The 20,306-nt window shown below is 46.9% G+C and overlaps 1 protein-coding gene and 1 pseudogene across 1 annotated transcript in view; one reads left to right on the forward strand and one right to left on the reverse strand.

Annotated features, from left to right (window-relative positions):
• Window positions 1–20,306, reverse strand: part of LOC147455896 (uncharacterized) — a 152,356-nt gene that overhangs the window by 88,874 nt on the left and 43,176 nt on the right. Inside the window, exons 5-6 of the mRNA XM_086514524.1 lie at window positions 7,523–7,691; window positions 7,326–7,424 (exon numbers count right to left, since the gene is read on the reverse strand). Of these exons, the coding sequence (XP_086370650.1) occupies window positions 7,326–7,424; window positions 7,523–7,691 (268 nt within the window). The remainder of the gene's footprint in view (window positions 1–7,325; window positions 7,425–7,522; window positions 7,692–20,306) is intronic.
• LOC147455897 (uncharacterized) lies at window positions 17,728–19,426 on the forward strand (annotated as a pseudogene).

Genomic DNA, 20,306 nt, shown 5'->3' on the forward strand with positions numbered 1-20,306 from the left:
CCAAGTCCTCGTGACAAGGCCACCTATCAAAAGTTAGAAAATCTCGCAGATTCTAGACCACTCACCGTCTCTAAGCAAGAGACTTTATGTGCTTCGAAAGTCTCTTTGATGCATAATAACAAGCGGAAACTAGAAAAATGGAAAGTGAGATCGCGGCAATATGCTTTTATGGATAAAGGATGTTCATCCAAACAATTTTTTAAGCATTTGCATCATTCGTTGCAATCCATGGCCATTAAAAGAGTTAAGGATAATGCAGGACAATGGACTACAAATAAAATGCAATTAGCACATTCCATGGTGAATCATTTTCAATAGGTATTTTTGCAGCTCCTAAGGCCCCTTTGCAAGAGGTCTCACAAGCTAGACAATTTTTGTTAACATATTTACATCCGATAGTGATTGCTGCTGATGCACATACACTTGAGGCTAACCTTTCTGAAGCCGAGCTGCATAGTAGTCTGTTGCATCTTGGCCATTGGAAATCTCCCAATGGGATGGTGCTACGATTGAGTTTTCCTCCGCTTTTGGGAATCCCTAAACCAACCTTTGCTTTTCATGACGAACCATGCGTGGACTACACAATCTTTGCCACAATCGTGGAAAGAAGGCCTGGTGAAAATGTTGCTTCAGCAAGCACTCTGTGAATCCTTTTCTCATTGGTGGCCCATTATGCTTATGCCGGTCATTTACAAAATAATGTCGAAAATGATAGCTAAACGAATTAAAGATCATTTGTTTTCCGGTTGTTCAATATGAATTCATTCCTCACAAGCAAATTATGGATAATCTTGCTAATGCTTTCATCAACATTGAGTATGCAAAGTATATTAAACAAGATGTGCTAATCATGCAAGTTGATATAGGGAAAGCATTTGATACTATTCAATTGGACTTCGTTGCACAGATCATGGCCAGCTTAGGTTTTGGATTGAAAATGCGCCATGTGGTCCATTTTCTTTACGAGCGTGGTCAATTCTCGCGTGACACATCCAACCCTATGTGTACGTGGACAAGCTACAGCACGACAAGGGTTCAGTCAGTCCAGTCAGTCTAGATTTAGAAGTGGTCTAGCACTTTTGTGAGTCTGTTTGCAGACCGTACATGTCCAGACACTTAGATTAGATGCATATCCTCTGGTTGCACACAGCATGACATCAGATTCCAGTCAGATCCCATCAGTAGCATTTTTACGGCGCATTTAGCCTATTTTACCTATTTTTGACATTTTTCACTTATTATTTTTAAGTGACTTTTGTTGGAAAGTAGGTAGGGCAAATTGAGTAAGTTTGTATATAAGCAAACCTAGACTAGCACTATTTGGCAGAAGAGGCAGCAGGAGCCCAAGCTCAACAGGCAACTTCTCAGCAAGAACCCCCTTGGTGGTTTCTCCTCCAAGCAAAGAAGACCTTCCCTAGCATTTTTCATCAAGATCCCTCGCCACAGTTTTCCCTCTTCGCTAGCGTTTCCTCAGCAGATGCTCATCGCCAAGAAGTCCTCAGTGCTAGCGTTTTTCCTCCATGCAGCCTTAGCGTTAGCAAAATCCCCAAATCGCCCTCCATTGGCATAGCATTTTCAGCAAGTAAAGATCAACAGTTTTCAGCCCTAAAGACCACCAGTTTTCAGCCCCAAGGAACTGCAGATTTTCAGCCATAAAGACCAGCAAATTCAGCGTTTTCACTTGCGTTTTCAGCCGCAGCAGAATTCAGCCTATCAGCGTTTTTGGACAGCAGATAAAGAGTAGCAGATTTCAGCCCTTAGATCGGTCTCGCCATCCCCATCGTCATCATCGATCTAGCCTAGACTTGCATCAGTCACATGCATCAAATTTGTACCAGTTTGTGCAATCAATCGTAGACCATTCTCGCCAACGAGAGTGGGGCCTTCGGAGGAGGGTTTTACAACGTCTCTGGTGTCGTATTTCTCTTCTCTCTCTATCTCTCAGTCTCATACACTTGCACGCACTGTGTCCATTCACTTTGTTTGTGATCATAGCACTCTCTCATTAAGAACGGAAGGCTATCCCTTCCATAAGAACAAAAGGAACCTTGAGCACAGTTCGGAGCACTCGTCTTGAGCAAAGTTCAAACATTCATTCCGCTGCACCTTACATCAATCTTCCAGAATAATTGATGGTGAGCTTACACAATCGCAGGATCTTGGTCGTTCAATCAAGCAAGGATGTCCTTTGAGTGCCATGCTCTATGCTATTGCCACTCATCCTCTATTGCTTTATTTGGCCTCCTGGACGGCATCTTGTCAATTGCATGGATTGGAATTACCTTCTCGTAATCATTTTGTGTCGCAAGCGTATGCTGATGACTATGTTTTTGCCCAGAAATCATCCAGATGATGTTCGTTGTATTATGGATGCCTTGCACATTTATGGGTTCGCTATTAATCTTCAATGTTAACTTCCGAAAATCTAAGCTTGTCGCTATATCAAATGGATTGGCATTCTATATTATGGCCAGGTGAAATAGTAAAGCTTGATCAGCTAGTGCGGCAAATTGGACACCCGTTAGCTTGGTCGGTGAACAATGTCAAATGTTTGGATTGGGTTGAGCATAAGATTAGATCTAAATTGCAGTGTGGAAATTGTCTTCCTGGCCGTTATATGTACAACTCAGAATAGTGCAGTCCATCTTGATGACATATATGCAGTTTTTCTTACTATTGTTGCATTGGCCAACTCATCGACTTCGTGCTGTTATATCTCAGAATTTGGATCATTTCACGTCTACTTGCTCTCATAAAAAAGGGTTGCGATTGCTTGCTATGGATAAATTATGTACGCCATAGAAGTGTGGTGGTCTAAATATCTTACATTTGTGTTCTCATGTTATTGCAAGGAAGGCCACGTTATTATTGGTACAGGTGGAGCAAAAATAGCCCTGGACGCTGTTGTTTTCTTTTTTGTGCTCTCATGCGGTTTCTACACCTGCTTTTGGTCATTGGCAGCCTTCCAAGGGCTACCCCCTTGCTTCTAGTTTGGTAGCGGATTGGAAACAAGTCACAAAGCACTTGTCATGGATGGTCCGGATGCTCCGAGTGGCAATTCACCCAGACTTGAGAGCTTGAATTGGAGTTTGGCTTTTGATCAGACCCTTGTTCAACGGTCTCCAAGACGGGTATATTTTCTTTCCCAAAAAGGCATTGATGCGATATAGGATGTTGTCGACGTTGAGGGACATGTACTCTCGTTTCGACAAGCTGCTCTTACTTTTGGTCTTTGAATGCATTACAGACACACATGGCAAATCATCAAGGAGATTGTTCATTCTAGATCTCCCATTCCGTCACTTATCGTTGAAAATCAATTGTGTGATTGGCATTATACAGGATCCTCGATCCTCTCTTTATCAGCAAAAAGGATATATTGCCATTTGCAGTCATCTCCCTAGCTAGAGGAACACTGCAATAATGTATGGCATATGGATAAAGGTACTACATGGTGGCACAACAAAATTATGAAAGTGTGCCTCCTCGAGATGCGTTCATTGTGGTTCCCGTACGAAGAATATTCCACATTTATTGTGGTTTTGGTCTTGCGCACAACGGTTTGTGGATTACGTCTCTACATGTTTTCGCAATCGTTTTCCCAGGATACATTTGGCCGATATTTCAAGATCTTTGGAGTGCTTCCGTCACTGCTTCGACCGCATACATACTTTCTTGATTGGGTTAGATTCTAGGTGCTTTGGACAATTTGGAAAGCACGTAATTATCTCATGTTTCAATAGAGTTAGGTGGATTATGTTTTCCCCTTCAAAACCTCCCTTCGACAGTCTCTTAAATTTGCTCGAGATTTGGATGAGCTCTCCCCTCTTCACTATGAGCTCTACTTTGACTGTTTTTTATTTACCACATGTAATGTTTTCCATGGGTTTCGTCGATTTGAGGTTTTCCATTAGTAAATCAAATGATATTACTAAAAGCAAAAAAAATGTATGTGTGTGTGTGTGTGTGTGTGTGTGTCTGTGTGTGTGTGAGAGAGAGAGAGAGAGAGAGAGAGAGAGAGAGAGAGAGAGAGAGAGAGAGAGAGGGAGAGAGATAGAGAGAGAGAAATGAAATCAAATGAAATGTAATATTAACGTCTTCAAAAAGCCATGACCTATGAGACCAAAACGTTACATGTGGTGAATCTAATACCAGGTCTGGGTACAAAAAGTACAAAGAACTGAAAAGAAAATAGTGGGTAGGGGTGGGGTGAAAGCTGATACAAAGGGAATACACAGGGTGAGCTGATACAATGGAGCTCTCTAATAGTCGAGGCGTCATATACATATACATCAGTATCCGAGACGGCTCCTATGTCGCGCCAGTATGGTATGGATCCTCTATCGCAATCTGCGTCGATATCGAGAGGGCCCTCTCATCCGTGGGCGACGGGACCGCCCCAACTCTATCGCCCGACAAAGCAGTATGCCTCTGGTATCTCTGGTGTTGTTATGCTGTGGAGGCTGCTCGAACGTGTGTGTGTGTGTGTGTGTGTGTGTGTGTGTGTGTGTGTGTGTGTGTGTGTGTGTGTGTGTGTGTGTGTGTGTGTGTGTGAGAGAGAGAGAGAGAGAGAGAGAGAGAGAGAGAGAGAGAGAGAGAGAGAGAGAGAGAACTTGGAAAGGGTTAAGTCGGCCTATGAGACAAAACAATGTACATATGTGTGTCCTCTGGATATTCCAAAAAAACAGGTACGAAGTGTTGAAAATAAACATGCTACAAAAAAAATACACTAACGGGGGGGGGGGGGGTGTATACATATGTATAAGGGATGAGGAGGATGGCACTCCAACTCTAATGGACGTAAAACTATATGTGCAAGGGAGTACAACTAGAATGCAAAACTCTAGCTAGCTCCATCTGGTACCAAACTGGAGGTGTAGCATGGGTGGGTACGGAGTGAAGAGTCCCTGCAACATAGCAGCAGGGTCTCAGAAAGCCCGATCTATCTCCCTCTATCTTGTCTGCTCATGTCATAGTCGAATCTCTTGGATGGCCCTATGATGTACTCTTTCAGTCTAATACCCTGGTGCTCTCGGGCGTCTACAAGCTCGCACAATCTATATCTACCGTAGTGACCCCTCTCTAAATGTAGGTGGGTAGGATTGGGGCAGCTCTCTAAAAGAAGCCCCGTGAGGTGTGCTGTCGCCCCCCATTAGGGTGTGCAGGTGACTCGAGAAGAGGGTTTTTTTTGTGGCACAAAAAGTGCCTATATATTGTACACAGAGACCGTTGGGGATGCTCAAAATGTAATAGACTTCGACATTCCAAATCAAAGATCTACTGCAACACGTGAGAAAACTGCAAAGAACACACTATACTTGAATAGAGGGAGAGAGAGAGAAGAGGACACGGCAGGACGGAGTTCCGAGCCAAGGTGCGCTGGCCCCAAAGACTGGTGCAAAAGCCAGTGCTCAGACTCCAGAGAGCTGCCCCATAAATGCAGAATTCCATATGTTGTTCCACATCAGCAGGAAGCTGTAAAACGCGAAAATCCGTACAATCTTCCACGTCAGCATATCTACGCAATTTTGGTCCGTTTGCTTTATTTTTAAGAGTTTAGGCCCCCTCGGCCAAACACTGCCAGTTAGGCCATGCCATGTCATCAGTTTGACACACAAAATGAACCGTTGGGGAGGTGCGTAGTACCATGTAATGTGTCCATAGTGCAGACTGAAAAGAATTGAGGATCTCCTACGTGTCCTAAGAAAAGAGTATCTACGCCTCTCTGTAGCCCTTGGAGGAGCCCGTTAAAGTATTCCACAGGTTGCGAGTATACAGCAGCTCCGTCCAAATAGTTGTCAAAGTGGTCAATGTTGAGGAAGACTATGAGCTCAGAATGTGAGCCGCTCCATTAAAGTGATGCTACAGATCCTAGTAAAAACCTCATCCCTCTGAGAGAAGTCTAATTGATGGACAATATCTGGAACATCTGTAGAGTGCCCAATCTATTTCCCAATGAGGGCCCTCATGAGGTAAGCATGAGGGCCGGATCTGTTGGAGAGCCCTGAAAAAGAGTGTGTGACTCCGGAAATTGCAAAAGACATGCAACTGACCCCACGTCACAAATCCATCATGAACTGCCACCTGATCAGCGTACAACAAACCGCCCTCCACACTAGCTGAGAATACGAACAAACCCATTAACAGTGCCCAAAGGACTCATGCTGCAAAGTACACCTCTCGCAAGTCAGTTCATGTCCAATAATCTCAGCCCAAGTGCCAACTGGCAATCGTCCACGTGCAATCATCCACATGAAATAGCATATACGGCATCTGATCCTGATGCTCCAAATGCATGACCAAAACTGTCGCTGAAAGGTGGAGAAATGCATTGATCTCAGCACACCTCTGACTGACGTGGACAGTGAGTTGAGCGTCATGTCTTCAAGATGGTCCTCCTCCCAAGGGATACAGTGTACTCAGAGGTGCTCCATCAGCCTCTAAAGAAGACCACTGTCATGGCCAACTAAAGAGCTGCCTCTGGTCTCTCGCGTCCAAGAGTATTTTGAGTGGGCTGTCCTGTGAAAAGGGCTGTATATCGGCCCCGTATGAGAGCATACGCCAGGCATAGTGCTCCTCGCTCACCACCCCACCTCTAGATACCTTACAGATCCTCAAGTCTCTCTCAATCTAGGCTGCCTGCATGGCCGGGAGTATGTATGTGAGGGTGTGAATGCCATAAAATACACACAGTACTCTCATACACTCTGTCCATAGAAAGTGACCTATATACAGACAGCTACCCAAATTACCCACAGCTTTCATCCTGCCCCTTCCCAGCTATCCCCATTTTGAAGCCATGTCTATATCTTGTATGCCAGCATTGTCAACTGTCTCTATGCCTTAATGATGTGTGTTCCTCATGCTGGTTCTATCTGCTTGTATCGCTTCCAGCATGGTATAATGGAGCCTGGGAGGGCACGCACAACAGTTCCGACCAATTGCTGCTCTCTTTCATAGGGCGTTAAAACTTGCAAAGATCACAAATGCACTGCAATCCTCTCTCCACTCGTGTAGGGTGGTACCGACAATACTGGCAGGGCAAGGGGGAACACATCCAGGCCATGGTGGGAGTCAGTAATGAGTGCCTAACCTACATTCTCCTTGGGTCGAGGTTGCTGGGGATGGAAGCCTTGGGTTCACTATTGGCATATAGTGCCATCTTTGAGTTGTTTGCTTCATAAGATCATGTGAAGGTGTGCATGTGCAAAAAAGCATGTGCGAAGGTGTGCATGTGTGTATGTTCAAAATCAGAGGATTTACTATATGGTTGATGCACATCCCACACAGAATACACATTCAAACACAACAGATTCATAAATCACCTAGCGTCTTTAAAGTTGTCCCTTCGAGCGAGAACTTTCAAAGCACGTTCAAAAACCTTTGTCACCATTTCTCCCATTTCAATGGCATGGACAGAATAGCTGCAAAATCAAACCGGTCAGTAACATTCATAATTCTTGCCTTCAGAACAAATTTAAGAGGAGTCAACACAAGCGCAACAAATAAAAGTTTCCCTTACTTATAGTGAACATGGCTAACCAAGGGTAAATGGTGTCTTTGTTCACCATCCGCTCTTTGTCTATAAAACGGTGTGAGTGCTTCTCCCACTTGAGGAACTCGTGTGTGTTCTAAGATGTGGTCAATTTGAGTGAACCATCGCTGCAATTCCTCTTCTCCAAGCTTCATCCCTTATTAGAACACAACATAACTGACTAAAAATAATTTTTTTCTTGCATTTTGTTAAATAAAGACTAGAAAATCTAATACAAAGATAGAGAGAGAAGAAAGATTTTATTAGCATCTTCTAGAAGCCGAACTTGGCCTATGAGACAAATCAACGTACAACTATGGTATGTTTCTTTTTTTTTTTGTTGGAGAAAATGTAGTCTCCATATTACATTGTACAGAAATCCCCAGAGATGCTAAAAGCAGCCTGAGTCATGGGATGTACAAAGTATACATGGGCCACAATCAAGCTATACATCGAGGTGGCTCATGTGATGAATGGAGTAAGAACCACTAAGGTGGAGAATACTGCCACTGTATTTGTCCTCTGCAGAAAGTAAAAAACAGAGTTGATCTGCACCAATGTCGAAGAAAAGCATGCCACTGCCCTGGAGGAAATAACAAATGTATCCCATTGACTCCAAAGAGAGTGAATAGTGTTCAGACAAATGCTAGTGAGCACCACCTGGATAATTTCCCTCTAACCCAAAAATCTTGAGGCCTCTCATCCTCGTCCACGTCAATCATCCCTTTGATAGGTATCCATAGTGATCTTTGTACATGCCTAGCATAGCCCTCAAAAAATTCGCCAAGTCCTTCAGCACCTATACCTCTACCATATGATCCATAGGCACTCCCGCCAGCACCACACAATCCATATGCGTCGGCACATGCACCAAGAGCACCTCTAGCTGCCATGTCAAAGAAAGCAGATTCCTGCCCAAAAAGGATAGCAAAGGTGACACTTCATGGCGTTTGCTTGGCGAATGCCCCATGTTCTTTAACTACTATTGATATTGCCTTGGAGAAGCACTTTCTCTATCTTGATCTCGAGAGTAGAGTTGAGCTTTAGTGCTCTAGACTTCTTTGGGCAGTTTATCCACGAGATGTGTAAAATCGTACAAATCTTGGCTGCTCATTCGGCAATTTTGGTGCTGTAAGCGCCCCGTACTACTATAGAGTGCCTCTTTCTTATCTATTCGCTTCGTGAAACTTGGAATATATATATATATATATATATATATATATATATATATATATATATATATATATATATATATATATATATATATATATATATATAAAACACCAAAGAGAGAGTAGAGAAAGAATGAGGGTTGAAGATGGACAATGCCTCGTGAAGCGAAATCTATCTCTGCTCAATCCAAGTACCTTGGGATTGAACTCGGTTACGATCAACCCAAGAGTGACTTAGACTAAATCACGTCGTAGATCATGCAAGATTTCATACGTTATGTGTCATGCTTCACCTCAGAGGGACTCTAAAGAAGCCCCCTCGCCCGACCCTACAGAACCCACCATCTAACTTGCTCTTTCACCGACAGAGCAAGCAAGCGTCGCAGCAGAGGTGGAACGCCTTCAGGCGACTTCCATCATCCGCAAGATTCTCGGCACCAGACCCAGCAAAGGAGAGGTGCGTGATCTTCTCCAGGCTCGCCTTCTCGCAAAGGTGGGCAAGATCTTGGATGTTCAGTTCCTCGGACGCGGCTACTATCAGATAGAGTTTGAGACTTCCGCGATGGTGTCCAAGGTCATCACGATAAGCCACTTGGCCATCCGAGCAGTTCGAGCCCACTTTTGACAGTGGAGGCATGGTTTTAATCCAGCTAAAGATGTTCTCGTAGAGGAGGCAGACCTTCCCATCTCCGTCTGCTTCCCCGGTTTGAGGAGGGAGTATCTGTCACTCTTGTCCAGGATAGGCTCAGAGATTGGGACTGTCCTGGAGACACCTCGCACGGCAGCCTCAATAGCTCCAAGGCAGTCGGCATCTCTTCAGTACGTGTTCTGGTTCGGGACACCCACTCTCCCGTAGGTTATCCTACTACCTCGGGTGAGCGGGGGTTAGTTCCGTCAGAGTGTGGAGTGTCTGGGCCTCCCGAATCAGTGTTTCATTTGCAGACAGATGGGCCATTTGGCAAAGGCTTGTCCTCGCAGGAGACCTCGATCCATAGCGCATGCGCAGCCTCCCAACACTGAGCAAGCCCAGCAGCCACACACACAGGACGCACAGGCTGGTACCTCGACTGAGACCAGCGATCAGACAGCTGACGGTTGGCAGCAGCTGCCTGGTCGCCGCCAACAGGGACGGGCTCGCCCCACTGCTCCCCCTGGTGGCCGACCTTCTACAGCTCGGCAGCAATGGGTTCCGACTAGGGACCGTTTTGACCCCCTTCAGCAGGACCCGCCTAAGGAGGCCCCGTCCACTTCAATTCCTCCACCTCCACCCCCTCCTCCCTCAGACACTACCGCTCCGCCTCCTCCCCCTCCCCCTCCCCCTCTTCCGCCTTCGCCTCCCGTCCCTCCTCTCCCCGGTGGGGCCCACAGCCTCATCTCCCGACCCCTCCACCACTCCTCGGACACAGGGGACTGGTCACGCATTTGCTGCTAGGCGATCTCTTGGTAGTGCTTTCACTACGAGCTGAGTGGCTCGAGAGGGACAGCCCCACTTGAGGCCACCTTTTTTGGTGCAGATTTCTCCTTTTGCAACAGTCCCTAGAGGTTTGACTAGCTTTGACATTCGTAGACACTGGGACTTCTTCGACTACGGTTTCACACGGTTTCTCGGTGACTCTTCTCCTGACTTGGACGAGGCTTGCTTTGGAGTCCACGTCCTCTTTCTTGCAGCTAGAGGCATTGAGGCTTTGGACACAGCGGTGGGTTTCTCCTTTCCGCTGCACGGTAGGGATCTCACAAAGTGGACTCAGCACTCAGTTCTTGACTGGCTCCAGACTCACACTACTGAGTTCTCACACCACACAGGGGACTTAGGGGTGACTGATCTGGTGCAAACACTTTGGCCTCTTGCCAAGTTCAGTGTGACGCCTCCGGATGCAATGGGTTGTAGACACATTGTGGTGCATTTGTTTGCTGACACTCAGAGCCCTCCTTGTTATGTATTTGTACATGAGGATTCTTGGACAAAGGATGAAGCCCTTCGGGCTACACGCTCGGCTTGGGCCTGGGCAGGGCAGTCACTTCTTTCGCGCTTCTCTAGAGGTCGTTCGAATGAGAATTACTCCCCATCCAAACCGGCCTCAAAGATAGCGAGGTTGGCTGCTGTGGTAGCATCTCTTTTCTCCCACTGACTCCATGAGGATCATCTCATGGAATGTGTAGGGATTAGGAGGGCCCATGTTTCAGTGTCAGAGGGGTCGGCTACGTCAGGAGCTTCAGAGATGCCTTGTGGGTGGTGAGATTGACATTCTTATGCTACACGAGCATTATCTTTGTGAGAGCCGCATTAGACGGTGTGGTCAGATGTTGCGTGGTCGCTATGAGACATTTTGGTCTGCTGCATTTGGACCTGGGGGCATCCAGGGTGGGGTACGTATGACTATTATGGATTCTTTGCAGCAGGCCATTATGAGCAGAGGATTATTGTGCCAGGCAGGGCTCAGTGGATTACTATGCAGGTTCAGGGTTGCCTCATGGGCTTCCTGAACATCTACGCGCCCAATGTGGCGAGTGCACGTGCAGAGTTTTGGTCTCACATTGTAGAGTCTCTGCCGCAAGCAAAGCACTGGTGCATTGGGGATGACTTCAACATGTTAAAGGACCCCTTTCACAGGATTGGAGGTAGCCTATGGAGTTGAGTTGGCAGCTTGGGAGAGGTTATGTATGACTCTGCGGGTTTCAGATGTGTGGCAGCATTCTAGCTTTGTGAGGCCCCCAGACAGCCTAGCCTTCTCTCGTTCGGACCGCAAAGTGGGAGGAGTGAATCTATCTTGGATAGATCGCTTCTACACTCGTGACCACTTCTGTGTGGGGCAGTTTGCATTCTGGCTTGGACTTCTTTTTCGGACCATGCACCAGTGATCCTCACAGTGACAAATAGATAGAGGAGGGGGACCACGATGCTTCGCATCCCTCAAACGGTCTTGCTGGACTCTGCGCTCAGATAGCGAGTAGTGGCTATTTGGACAGAGGGCTTAGACATGCAGGACTCTTGTCACGTGACACATCCAACCCTATGTGTCCATGGACAAGCTACAGCATGACCAGGGTTCAGTTCAGTCAAGTCAGTCTAGAATAGGAAGTGATCTAGCACTTTTGTGAGTCTGTTCGCAGACCGTGCATGTCCAGACACTTGGAATAGATGCATATCCTCTGGTTGCACACAGCATGACCATCAGATTCCAATCAGATCCCATCACTAGCATTTTTACAATGCATAGACCTACTTTCCCTATTTTTGACATTTTCACTTATTTATTAAGTGACTTTTGTTGAAAAGTACGTAGGGCAATTTTGATAAGTTTGTATAAATAAAAACCTAGCGCTAGCACTTTTTGGCAGAAGAGGTAGCAGGAGCACTCGCTCAATAGGCAACTCCTCAGCAGAACCCACAAGATCCCTAGCGTTTTTGCCTCGAAGGAGCTACCCTAGCGTTTTTGCATCAGTAGACCAGCCCTGGTGGTTTTGTTCAGCAAATCAGCCCGACGTCATCATGACACAGCAGATCAGCCTAGCATTTTGCATTTGCACAACAATCGGCGGCAGCAGAACCAATTTCAGCCCTAGCGTTTTTGGGACAGCAGAGCACCTAGCGTTTTGCAGTTCCTCCGCGACGGAATCAGCAGAAGCATCAGCGTTTTCAGTTTTCAGCCTTAAGCACTCGCAGAAGAACCCCCAAACCTCGCAGATTTCACCTTCCCGCAGCAGATCCTCGCCGCACGGTCAGATTCCGCAAGGTTTATAGATTCAGCCCGGAAAACGCAGATTTCAGCATCTGCGTTTTCAGCACGTCGTTGTCGCATCGTCGCCATCGACATTGTCATCGACATAGAGTCAAAATTCAGCAAATAAAGATTTGTAGATTTCAGAGACCGCTCTCGCCATAGAGAGTGGGGCCTTCGGAGGAGGGTTTTACAACGTTCCTGGTATTGTATTCTCTTCTCTCTCTATCTCTCAATCTCATGCACTTCCATTTACAATGTTCATAACTTTGTTTATGATCACTTGCACTCTCTCATTAAAGGAACAAAAGGCTCTCCCTCCTGTAAGTAAAAGGAACCTTGAGCACAGTTTGGAGCACTCATCTTGAGCAAAGTTCAACATTCACTTCCACTGCACCTTACAACTCTCCTGGTGACAGAGTGGCCTCTGGACTTGCTCAGCTTAGTCGGCTATTTCTCCAGGAGTCTACGGCCAGCCTGGCTGCAGCAAGAGAGGAGGAGCAACGTCTCCGACGAGGCGTTGCTTCCTTGCAGAGGATGCAGGAGCAGCATCCAAACAGTCCTTGGTTGGAGGAGCAGTTGCAGCAGGCTCGTCAAGAGCTTGGCAGCACAGAGGAGAGGCGCCAAGAGTTTGCTTTTCATCGACAGGCATCTCATTGGACCCAGGTGGGTGACAAAGTGACAGGGGCTTTCTTTGAGACAGTGAGGCCCCGACATGCGCATGCCAGGGTCAGCCAGTTGAGGAGGCCTGACGGGTCAATTGCTTCAGAGCCAGAGGACGTGCATGCAATTGCCACCGACTTTTACCGTGACCTGCTGTGAGCAGAGCATCAGGATGCATGCAAAGAGCAAGTGTGGGCACACATTACCCGGATGCCAATGGGAGATACCTGCTATAGCAAAATGTTGGGAACAAGGGAATGTGTATCAGGAGCCCTTAGGTAAGTTGCTGATTTCATAGAATAGGAACCAAGCTACTTTGGTATGTATATTGAATGTCTGCATTGTGCTAGGTGAGTGAGTGGTTGTTGACCAGGGTTGTCACCCAAATGCTTCCACATCATTCACACATTTGTGATCCATGGTTAGAGAGATCATTATGATCATCATTTACTACCTGATCTTCTCACATTCTTTTTATGGAAAATCAAGGTATTGATATCCGGAAGGACGAGGCTGCTGTTGTTGGGCTGTGTTCTCCCATGAAACACATGCCTTGTCTTGTGACTGAGGAGATGCGCCAGAGGCTTCAGCTCCCTCTTCAGTTAAAGGAGCTCCACGAGGCCTCGAAGCACTTCCCCGTGGTAGTTGTCCAGGTGAGGATGGTTTGACTCCCAGCTTTTTCTTAAGAGTACTGGAACTTGCTTGGCTCAGATCTCTGCAGCGCTTTTCAGTACATCCTACACATAGGAGAGATGCTTGACAGCCTGAGTGAGGGCCTGATTTACCTCATTCCCAAGGAGGGTGGCTCCTTGGATGAGATTCGATAGTGACGGCCCATCACCATCCTCAACTCAGCCTACAAAATTCTTGCCAGGGCTCTTAGTTTGAGGATTCAACCACTTCTACAGAGAATCATACATGGGACACAGACGGGTTTTTTCAAGGAGCGTAGTATCCTTGACAGCATCTTTACTTTCTGGGAGGCATCTGCCGGGTGCCCTCGCACGCCTTCGTGGTGAGAATCTAGTGATACTTATTCTAGATTTTGAGAAGGCTTACGACAGAGTTGACTGGGACTTCTTGGAGGACACTCTACGCAGGATGGGCTTCTTAGATGCCTGGATCAGAGGTGTGTCAGCTCTTTACAGACGGGCACACAGTCAGGTACTTTTGTCAGGTGGTAGAGGAGATCGTTTCATGCTCACACGTTTGGTCAGACAGGGCTGCCCTCTTGCCCCCTTCCTCTTTCTGTTCTATGATGAGGCGATGAGCAAGTTTTTGGTTTCACAGCAGGTTGGTTTATGTGGCTTAGTGCTCCCTATTCGGGGAGACGAGCTACTGGATGCTGAGTTTGCTGACGACTCCACCTTGTACTTGGAGGGCCAGGAGGCCAACCTTCAGAGGTGTGAGCAGGCTCTCGAGACCTTTTGTTGTGCATTAGGCGCACTGATCAACTGGAGAAAGACAGTGGCTTTCTCGGTTGATAGTGCTCCTACGCCTGATTGGTTGCCAAGTGAGGGTTTCACATGGATTCCCCCAGGGCTTGGACTTGTCTCCTGAGCAGCCGATTGCTCCCCTCCTCCTATCCATCAAGAGGAAGTTGTTACATTGAAGCTCAACACGACTTTCTCTGGCAGGCAGAGTTGTAGTGGCCAACCAGGTGTTGTTGGCTTCGATGTGGTACATCACTTCTTGCTAGATCTTTTTGAGTTCCTGATTCAGCCAGGTAGAGAGGCTAATCAGGAACTTTTATTGGTCAGGGCGTGACACTCAGATAGCCCGAGCCAGAGTGGCCTCGCAGGTCATCACTCTTCCTTGTTCTCAGGGAGGGTTTGGGATCATAGACCAAGCACACCAAAGTAGAGCCCTTCTTGGGAAGTTTGTTGTCAGAGGATTACTTCCAGAAGAGGAGCCCTGAAGGAGTTTTTGCTTCAGTGCCTTAGTGCTAGAGTATCTCAGGCTGGAGGCCCCTGGCTACCTTTGACCAGATGGATTTTCACAGAGATGCGCAGCAGGAGACTGGAGGACCATTTCGCTGTGAGTCTGCTCCGTTCCTGGGAGCAGCTACGGAGAGGCCTGGAGCAGCATTAGCCTACTTGCACGGAGGAGTGCATGAGACAGCCCATTGTTTGGAACCCCATGGTTAGCACTCAGAGAGGCCACTTGGTTGGTAGTCGGCCTCATGTTTCTTGGGGTCCCACGACAGAGGGTCCAACACGCACTTTAGGTGACTCGCTACAGTTTTCAGGCTTATCAGAGGAGCTTCAGAGCATCCAGCTACAGGGCATGAGAGGGGTGCAGAGCATATGTCACAACATCACAGAGGCAATACCAGCTGAGTGGCTCACACCTCTCAAGTCAGCAGTGCCCAGATAGATGGGGTCCTTCACGCGATTGGAGGTTCTCTGCAGTTAGGGCTTGCTCAGAGACTGTACCCTCCCTGTTTTTCGAGCTAAAGGGTGAGGGTCGCTTACACTGAGTTTCAGTAGAGGCCCCACAGGTGGCACAGTGCTGTCTTCAGAGGATCCTAGTTGTGGGCATCCGTGGGAGGACTTGTGTCATAGATCCTGATCCTGCAACTCTTGAGACTGGCCATTGGAGGCTCTGGGCTTGGGAGTGCTATCCACTGGCACAAGTGCAGTGGGATCCTGGAGAGTGGTTTTGGAGGGACCCTTTCTCCTCAGTCGACCATCCAGGTGTCCCTTTCTTTCCATACACAGTCCGACCGGGACGTCACATACCGCCAGCACACAGAGAGGCGCGTCCTCCTGCAGCACCTCACTCGCAGGAGGAGGGTCTCACAGCTGAGTTCTTGTCTGCTTTTTGGGAGAGCTCGTAGGACTCCACAAAGCCGCGGCGAGTCAGTTTGTTCCAGTGGCTGGTTGCACATCCAGCTACAGCAATTGGGAGTTGGCTTGTACATAGTGGTCTCTCGGCAGCATGCGCAGCTTGTGACCATCATGTGGAGAGTCAGTGCCATTAACTTCGGGATTGTCTTTTGGCACAGCAGGTTTGGCTACGTGTCCTTCGGCTGATGCCAGCGCTTCAGTACACTTGGGGGGCAGCTGCTTTGTCCACTCTCACAGGCCCCGCACTTCAGTTTGAGCTATCCTCCACCAGCAGGATGATAGTGATGTAGGGGGGTCGACCTACACTCCATCCTGCAACGGTGCTTACTCCACAGGAGTGCTGCAGTGAGAGAGGAGTGTTGCGAGCTCATCTGCGGCTTGACAGTCTGGTTCATTTGGCGGGCCCGCTGCTTCCCATCTTTGAGGCTCGCCCTGTACCACCAGCAGAGATTGTTCGTGATCTTTGGCTAGAGCTGGTCCATTCTCTCAAAGGACAATTTGAGAGACTCCAAGGCAGCTCCGACCGCATGCGGGAGCGTAGAGAGGCCTTCCTTCGACTATGGCGCCTTGGTATTTCTTCACCATGGTCCAGGGTGTGCTGAGATAACACTACCGTCCACCTGTGTGGCTTTTCCCTCCTCCCATCTCTTGATTTAGCTTCATTGTACATATGTTGTTTTTCATTGGAAGAGTCCCCCTTATGATTGTTGTAGCCCTCTCTAGTAGAGGTGGTTGTAGTCCTATGGACAGTGTCGTTAACTAATAGAAGGATCTTTTTCTCGGGGAAAAAAAAACTCTCTAATAGTCTCTACCTGTGTAACTGGATCACTTGAGGTAGGGGTATCCGAAAGAAAAATATACCTATGCAACCTGGAACCAAAACTGGGAGAACCAAGAAAACCGTCTCCCCACTATAAAGAATGCTCGAGCTAACTATAATGGTTCCTAGTCCAAGAAGGACTACTATCCACCTGAGCGAAGTAACATGCCAGTCTAGGGATAAGGGAAGTAGGTGTGTCCTCGATGATACAATCTCCATGGGCCAATCTGGAAGACAAAAAAATAGGAACTAATGCTCGGATGCACTGGGAAGAGCAACCGTCACACCACAAATTCGAAAGACGAAGCAACCACCGAAATGGATAAAGAAAACATCCGCCAAGGTACTAACTACACTATGGGTTGAAGCACACCATCCAAAGCCGCAAGAAATGGGCAAGGAAACCAAGGACTAGCAAACACCATGCATGGTACTGTGCAGAATGGAGCACCGGAAGTCTAATGAAGATAATAACCTAGAAGCCGCCTCTGAAAGAGAAATATCCTCAAAAAATACGCTTTGAGGTAACAAACTGACTCAACTCCACGTCGAAACAGAGCAAACACTGTCACTAAAAGCTCCAGACCTAAAGCCGAGAGATCCCCTCAAGATAAAATTCCCCCATTCCCACTCAATCTTAGGAAACAAGAATAAGTACCATTTGAGACAACCTGGAGTAAAATTGTTCACTCTGTAACTGAATAGCAAAACCAAAATCTCAAGGAGCTCGAGAATCAAATACTTCTTGCGAGCGGTTGATGCGGGAGCAAGGGGGAAAAAGGTCACGGGTGCCTTCATTTACCGCCACATTCATCAAGCCATAAAAGAGGTAAAAAATTTTATTCCACTCTCAAGTATCTACTATTTTCAATTTTGTCTTTTGCCTTGGCTCTTCTCACTTTCCCTTCTTTCTCCGTATGTAGATCGGTCCAAGCAACGTCATTCAAGTAATCACCGACAATGCCTCCAATTGTGCTTCCATGGCCAAAAAGCTAGAGGCGGAGTATCCACACATAGTATGGACTCCATGTGCATCACATTGCATTGACCTCCTCTTGGAGGACATTGGCGACCTACCTTGGGTGAAGGACATTCTATCCCAAGCCCTCTCCATCGTCAACTTCATCAACAAAAAGGTGAGAGTACTTGCGATATATCGCACTTACTCTGGCTTGAAGTTGAAGAAGCCTTCCGCCACACGCTTTGCCGCTATGTGGCTCCTCCTTGAGCGCCTCTATGATGTGCAAACCAACTTACAAAAGACAATGGTCTCGGATGAGTTCAAAGCATGGATTGAAGAAAAGACCCAATCATCCCAACAAGATGCAAAGACCATCCAACGGCTTTGCTTGACGGAGGAGTTTTGGCAAGAGGTCAAGGGTCTTGTCATGGTGGTATTGCCATTGTATAAGGTGCTTCGGATGACCGCCATGGAAGGGTCTACCATAGGTCTCCTTTACCACTTCATGGAGGAGGCTTACAAGGAGATTGAGAGATCCACCATTCTTGATGGAGCACCCGATGGTTCACGGTAAACATTTCACCTTATGATTTATGTACATTGTAAGTTGTCTTTTTCCATCTACGGTTCTACCCTTCCATGCTTGACTATCGTTCTCTCTCTCTTTGTAGTGATGTGTTGGAGGACTCTCCAAAGAGAGATGACATTCTCTTCCTTGTTAAAAAGCGGTGGGATTGGATGAGGCGACCAATCCATGGCTTTGCTGCCCTCTTGCATCCGGCTTTCAAAAAGCCATCCATCTTTGCGGATCAAGCACTTCAAGAGGAGCGCGACAAGTACCTTCCAAAGATACTCAATGAAGAACACCATGGAGAGTTTCTCCAAGAGCTCATCAACTATGGAGACCAAAGAGGCACGGCATTCGCTTCCTCGGTGTGTTGGAAGAGGGATTCGTTAGTGAAGCCTCTTTTTTGGTGGGAATGTTTTGGCTATCAATTGCCTCGCCTTCAAAGGGTGGCATTGAGGGTTCTTGGACAGGTATATCATATATATTAATAATTATACATAATACCATACCATAAATTATAAATTTATAATCTCAATCATGTCATCATTTGACATTCATCATTCATGTGACATAAGTCACCTCTCATTTCCCACAATTCAAATCTCATGCCTCTCTTCTATCATCTATGTGCTCTAGGATTGCTCATCGGGTGCATGTGAGCGGAATTGGTCGGCGTATTCTCTTATACACACCAAGATCCGCAACAAGCTTTCTACGAAGCAATTGGAGCGGCTTATCTATTGTCGCTCCAATTTACGCATGTTGAGGTCCATGCATGAGATGCCAATGGCTAGGCAGGTAATTGAGTTGGCTACATCATACTCTTTATTTATGCTTTCACATGTATGATGTAATATGTATGATGTATCATGTGCTCATATTTTTGGCATGCCAAATTGCTAACTCCATTAACCTTCTTGCATGTTGTAAATGACAAATAGGTGAATGTAGATGAATGCAAGCTCTCCATTGAGACTCTTAAGAGTCTCAACAAAGATCGCGATCCACAGGAGGAGCAAATATTTCGAGACCTCTACTTGGAGTTGGGAGGAGATTGATCGCCGTGTCTCTCGCACACGGTCCCGCAAGAAGGTGGTTGTGAGAGCTTTGGCAACTACAGGTAGAGGAGCTTCCACTTAGGTTGCTCGTGGGAGTGGAAGAGCGCCGGCACGGACACCCAGGACCTATGTGCGACGAGGCTCGGGTAGCGGATCTACTATGGCGGACACCACTTTGGAGAATGTGTCCATTTCTAGGCCTGCGGATCCTAGAGAGCCAGAGTTTGATGATAAGGGCAACATCCTTAGTGAGAGAGATTATGGTCTTGCATCTAGTGCATCTCATGCAAGTAGTGATGAGGATGATGCAGCTACCTCTAGCTCAAGCTCGGACCACAACTCCGGTGATGAGAGCGATATGAGCACTTAGAACTCTCTCTTTATGCTTTAAAGTTTGCACCCATGGGCCATGAGACTATGAGTTGTGTCACTACTTTTTGTCACTTGTATCTCTCAGGCCTCGACTCTCTACTTATGTAATGAATTATGAAATCAAATGCAATCATGATCATCTTTTTTCGAACATTGCCGTTTCCAATGTCCATGGCCAAATCTTTAATGTTCTTACTTGTAAGACATCTCCTTTAAGTTGTATGTACTTAATATTAAGTAGTTACTCATAACAGAGTAAAAGCTCTGAAAAATATATGATTTATTTTTTTGCATCGTACGTTACTTCAACGTACGTCTAATTTTTTCTAGTTCGATTAGTACCGCACATCTTCGTACGTGTAACCATCGCACGTGACCGTACGTGTCAACTATGGTGGGTACTAGGAAATTAACTCAAAAGAGGCAAAGTGGACACTTGGCGGCTCCATACCATTTTGCCAGACTCAGCATGAAGAGGGGGGCGCCCAAACCGAGAGAGGAGGCTAAAATTTCTTCGTTGTGAACTATTGTGTGAGTGAGTAGTGGATGCAAGTGATCACAGCTTCAATGGAAATCTTGCCTTCTCCCTT

Source organism: Adiantum capillus-veneris, chromosome 6 (assembly GCF_014529385.1).
Source record: "Adiantum capillus-veneris isolate H3 chromosome 6, ASM1452938v2, whole genome shotgun sequence".
NCBI classification, from domain to species: domain Eukaryota; kingdom Viridiplantae; phylum Streptophyta; class Polypodiopsida; order Polypodiales; family Pteridaceae; genus Adiantum; species Adiantum capillus-veneris.